This window comes from Olea europaea, chromosome 10 (genome assembly GCF_002742605.1).
Source record: "Olea europaea var. sylvestris chromosome 10, O_europaea_v1, whole genome shotgun sequence".
In the NCBI taxonomy this organism is placed as follows: Eukaryota; Viridiplantae; Streptophyta; class Magnoliopsida; order Lamiales; family Oleaceae; genus Olea; species Olea europaea.
In genome coordinates, this window is record NC_036246.1 from 12,989,575 (window position 1) to 12,995,145 (window position 5,571).

General features: G+C 38.0%; 1 protein-coding gene across 1 annotated transcript; it reads right to left on the reverse strand.

The window, feature by feature from the left end:
- Positions 1 to 526: 526 nt before the first annotated feature.
- Positions 527 to 5,565, reverse strand: LOC111401286 (filament-like plant protein 4; the record flags this gene model as incomplete). The annotated part of the gene is made up of 3 exons (XM_023028961.1): positions 527 to 1,577; positions 2,773 to 2,818; positions 3,530 to 5,565. Coding segments are annotated over 3 exons (2,529 nt in total), but the record flags the coding sequence as incomplete, so codon positions are not given.
- Positions 5,566 to 5,571: the final 6 nt, after the last annotated feature.

Consider the following 5,571-nt stretch of genomic DNA (forward strand, 5'->3'; position numbering starts at 1 on the left):
GGCCTGGTTTGTGGCTGATAAATCTGTACTAAGTTCTAGCAAGGACCTGTCTAGTTCTGTAGGCTAGGGTTTATGTTGTTGTGAGATCCTTTTGGATCGATGACCATATGTGGGTCTGATTTAGTTTACTCAATCTAATTATACACTCTCTTTTGAAAGTTTCTTGCTAGTGACGGGTTTATTTCCAAGCCCCCCAAATTAGGCCGTGTTTGGCTGAACTAGGTGAACAATCCTTGTGTTTGATTATTTTTCTTGTATTGTCTTTTACTATTTGTCGGTTGTTTGTGGTTTTGGGGTATAGTGTTTGATTAATTTTCTTTCATTGTCTTTTACTATTTGTCAGTTGTTTGTGGTTTTGGGGTCAATATACCCAACAATTTGATCCTCAATATTGTTTATTTTAACTATTTGGGATGTTCTGAAGAACCAAAAGTTATAATGTGGTTCAGGATTCAGTGACAAAAGAAAATCCATCCATGATTTGTAAAATATCATATTTACAGCATAATAATATTTATGTAACATGAAAAAGTAAAGCAACTGCATGTTCATCTGAAGTTCTGAGCAAACAAACAATTTCAGGTCGGTAAAAATGATCATGTCACTCAAAAATTATCTTACATCTTATAGTAATCACTTCGGACCACTTTAGAGTTGACCAAATATTAAGCCACTTTGTGAACTGAACCTTCTGAGTACATGAATTTTGACTCAAACAAAGGGACAACCTGTAAAGGATTGGACAGTGTACCATAAAGAAGAGATGCTTAAATCTTGTGTATTGTATTGTCCAGTCTTGTTTAGAACTATGGATCGAAACAAGCTTAGAGACCTAGTAGGCAACAGGTTCCCAAATCTATTACTGCAGGCTGATTTACTCTTAAAGCGCAATTAATCCTTCGTACGGTAGCCAGATCATTTCTTTGGAATCCCTTCTCAAAATCAGTTGTGCTACCTGCACAGACCCTTTTGAAGGGTCTGTAAAGGTGCACACATATGGGGGTGGACCCCACACATGGGGTCCACACATGGCAGGTTGGAATGGATCTTGATCATTATTTACAGATGTGCAACCAATTTCTGCTTCAGGTTTGACTTTTTAACTGACCTATAGAAATAAAATGCAGGCACTAGTGACTATTCTTTCCTTTGGAGGAAAAAAATCTGCTAAAGCCACGGGAATCTTTCTCCAGTGCAGGAGTCGATGACAAGGAAGAGGATGCCGACTGAGTAGGTTGGTGTTTTGGATTCTTTGAGCTGCCGGGTGATCTCAATAGATTGTTGAATTCAGAATCAGAAGGATTAAATGGGGCACTGCATGAACCCAGGGAAGAATTCGAGCCTACTCTCTGCAAATTGATAGAATTGGCAGTGTCCTCGTTTGGATCAATTTCTTGTAAATTCACTCCGCTTTTAGTTGGTTCTTCGTCATTGAAGCCTTCACCTTTCTGAGACCTCCATCCGCGTGGTGAATCTGTAGCTTCTGACTGAGGACGTAAAGCTTTCAACTGCTTTCCAAGAAGAAATATGGTCTCTTGACACTCGTCTAACTTCTCTGCTGCGGCTGCCAACCCCTCCTGAAATAAAAGAACTCTTTAGTTCTGCAAGTTTTTTTCCCTGAACCTTATTGTTGATGATGAAAACAAATAATTAGATTAATACAATATAAGAAGACCAAGAACTGGCTTCTTGTTCACTAACATCATCATGAGCAACATTCCTCATCTTAGTAGTTTATGCAAGATGTTACTGACTCAAAACGAGCAGATTATTGCACTCGAAGAACACTCATGTTTGTTCACTAATACAGAAATTTTTCAACTTTGAACAATGATCTAAAAGAGACATGGTACCATGGATCTCCCATTTTTCTTCCATGTATATGATTGCACTACTATTTCCAACTTACACTAGTTTTATTTTCCATTTATATAAGCCAGCCTTAGCAGATATCATCCCAACCTTGGCAAAAGGACTTATAGGATCAACTCATTTTCCACCACCCATCCTTAATGTAGCACAAGGATTTAAACCACCAACAACCACTTATTTACATGCATTATAAAATAAAAAATTTTAAAAAAATTATAGCCACTTCAGGGTTACAGGATCACCGAAAGATGGCAACAGTCAAAAATTTGTAAAAGCAGAAGGTAAGACTAAAACCAAGTTAATTACCCTAAAAAACTTCTACGGTTCACAGCCTGTAATTTGAATTCCAAGATAAGTCGCATTTCCTATTTGAGATTTAAGATAAGACTAAACCATGTTAATAGCCCTCGTCGCTGACATACAAACTCATAATTATAAAGCTTGCTCTGATTAGTCAAAAGAACCTTCAAAATTGACAGATGCACTTAAAAGTTCAAACGGGCACAATTACTGGGCTAAGAGACTGCAGAAAATAACACTTGAATCCAGGTACTTGTCATGCAATGACAGTTTGAATAACTTACAGCAAGAGCTAAGAAGGAGAAAGTTTGCTAAAATGTAGAAATCGGATCAAACTGTGATTCTCAAATGACTGGACAGATTAGGTTTTCTATCTCTCTACAATTTGTCATCGTTAAGATCAAGAATAGTAATAAAGATTCAATTCAATTCAATTAATATATTTAAAAGAGAAAGGATCAAAATATAGCCCAAGTGTTATATTGCAGGTTGAACTGAAATTTTCAAGGAGATTTATGTCTATTATGTGTTTGTAAGGTAGAGATGTGGTGAATGCAGAATAGTCAATACTGAGAATGCAACATAGTTTACAAGTTTCACCTGGTTGGTCTTGGCATCATTATCAGCTGCAGAATAACTCTCAATCCTGATATGGAAAAATACAAAAAATGCATGTGAAAAGATTAGAAATAAAATTTAATTGAGTTGCATCATGAAGTCATCTCAATATTTAATAACTTATTACACAATTGTTACAAAGACCCGGTACCAATTACAGTTAGAACAGCTTAAAACACGATAAATTTTTAATTCAAGTATGACAAAAACTGGTCAACTACTAAAAGCCTCACCAACTGCAGATACGATATGAAGTGACTATCCCAAACATTTGACACTAACATGCTATATACTTAACTATTGAAGGTCGAGAAATACCATTATACAGGTAGAGTGTGCAGTTTGAAGAAAAGTAGGTAGCGATAAAAAAAATAATAATAATAACTTTTATCCTTAGATTAATCAGTGTTGCATTGACCAGAGATCTCGTTGATTGCCAGAATACAACTTTGCACTCACACCGTGTAGTTACCATTATGAGAGCATGAATCACCAGTTTCATATTTTTATGTCTGGTAGTTAAAAGTGGATTCATAACAAAATTGATTTATCAGTTATTAGGCTTCAGCTCTCGGGTATCTATGAACAACCTAAATGCATGTTTGCTAAATCTTGACAAGGTATAACAAAATCATTTTTGACCATATAGTTGGGTCTTTGAAATTAAGGCTTGTTGAGCAACTTCAAAAACTATGGCCAGTGCTGGAGTCCACGTGAGCTTAAAATGAGTGTTACTAACCTTTGCAGGTCTTCTTGAAGATCTTTGCATCTGGCCAGCGCATATTGATGATTTCTTCTCTCCTCGTGCAGCTCATTATTCAGAGTTTCTATTTTCCCCTGGAGAAGGTTCACTTCAGTTTGGGACTCCTCTGCCCGTGCTTCAAGTGATCTGTAAGACTCTGCCATGCATTTGAGCTGTGTCTCAGCCAAGCTGTTCAACTTTTGAGATGATGTTAATTGTGTATTAACTTCTGAAAGAAGCTGTTTTGTTTCCAGTAAATGCGACTTGTTGTTTTCCAGGTTTTCAGTACATCTAACCAGGTCAATTTCCATATTATCCTTCTCCAATTTCAATTGTTCAAACTCCTCCAACAAGCATTTCCATGAAGAGGCTGTCAATTCAGATGTTGGAACAAGATTCGCATCATGTAGAATGTCAGGGTCGGAAGTGGAATCAGAAAATTGCGTGCAACCATTTGAATATCTCTCAGCTGACGAGTCTAAAGTACCCTTATTCTCTGGTAAAGCAATCTTGTCTATACAATCAGAACTACCAGTTTCCACTACAGAATTTTTATATCCCAGGACACTGAAGTGGAGCTCACTTGCTTTGCTTAATACAAGAGACAGGTCAAGAACGAAATCCATTAGATTTGTCCTACAGTTAGGAACCTCATTGTATTTGGCAGAGAACATGGCCACTTTATCATTCAGTCCTCCATCACAAGATGTTACCTGGATAGCCTTAGCCTCTTTACTAAGAATCATTACAAAGTCATAAATCTGAGAAATGGCTACCACTAAATCTTGGTTAATGATGTGCAGAGTCTCAGTGTTGAGTTTACTATCTCCAGAAGAAGATATATTCTCTTCTTCCGTCACCTCAGCACCATTCTTGTGGTCACATGCAGTGTCCGAACAATGTGCTGCCTCACCAACACGATTTGATGACTTGGGATACAGAGTATCATGCATGTCCTGTACAACACGTTTAATGTCCTCCAAAACCACTTCCATGTCCTCTTCCTTGGACACTGCCTCAAGAATTACAGAAATTCTTGATTGAAGCTTCAAAAAGGTGAGCGGTTCTACATGCTCATGAGGAATTGGTGCTATCACTTCATTAGAAGAAACTGGTGTTTCCAATTCAAGATTATCCTTCGATTGCAAACCCGTGCTGGCTGCGGCTTCTATTGAAGTGTCATAGTTTACAGTTTCAGATATTGCATTTCGCATATTACCCAATAAATCTGAACTGGAAACTGCTGCATTCGAATCATTCGAAGAATATGCTATTTTCTCCATCTCCAGAAAATCATGCATAAGGTCCAGGTGATTCGCACTTCCAGACTTGAGTGGACTATCAACATTTTTTTCCTTCTTGAAATGAGTGTGCTCAGGCATCAACACTGTAGCACATGATCCAGCAACACTTGCATCATCATCATTTCCACCTTCAGACGTGGAGGTCAAGCTTGATGGTTTACTTGCATTTTGACTATACCAACCTTCAATAGGGACATGAGCACTGGATTTTGGAGGACTTTTATGTTTACCATTGGCATGCAGTTGAACTTCTAGATTCTGTAAATTATGGGCCGCATTAGTAGACATACTCCTGGAGGCTAGCAGTTCACTATTGCTCTTTGCCAATGCTTCTTTCAACATCTTCGTTTCTTCTTCCATTGTCAATAGACGTTCAGTAAGTAACTCATTTTCTTTCTGGTACTTGTGTGTATTATCAAGTGAAAATTCAGGAAGTTGGCTCAAGTGTGAAGTAGGAGGCTTTACCGGAGACCTCCTGAGACGTGAGTTTCCATAATCCCGCCCCAAAGTCTCAACTTCAAGTTTCATTTGGGCCAACGCAGCCGGGCCAGGCAACTTTTTCCTAACAAGACCCCGTAACCTCTGACACTCTGCTTCAAGTTTAGCAATCTTTTTTACTACTTCCAGGTGCTGCTTGTTAGCTACTTCTGCAGACCGCACACTCATGTTCTTCTCCTCATTACGAATTTCAAGCTCTTTCGAAGCAATATGAAGTTCATATTTGAATGAATTTAT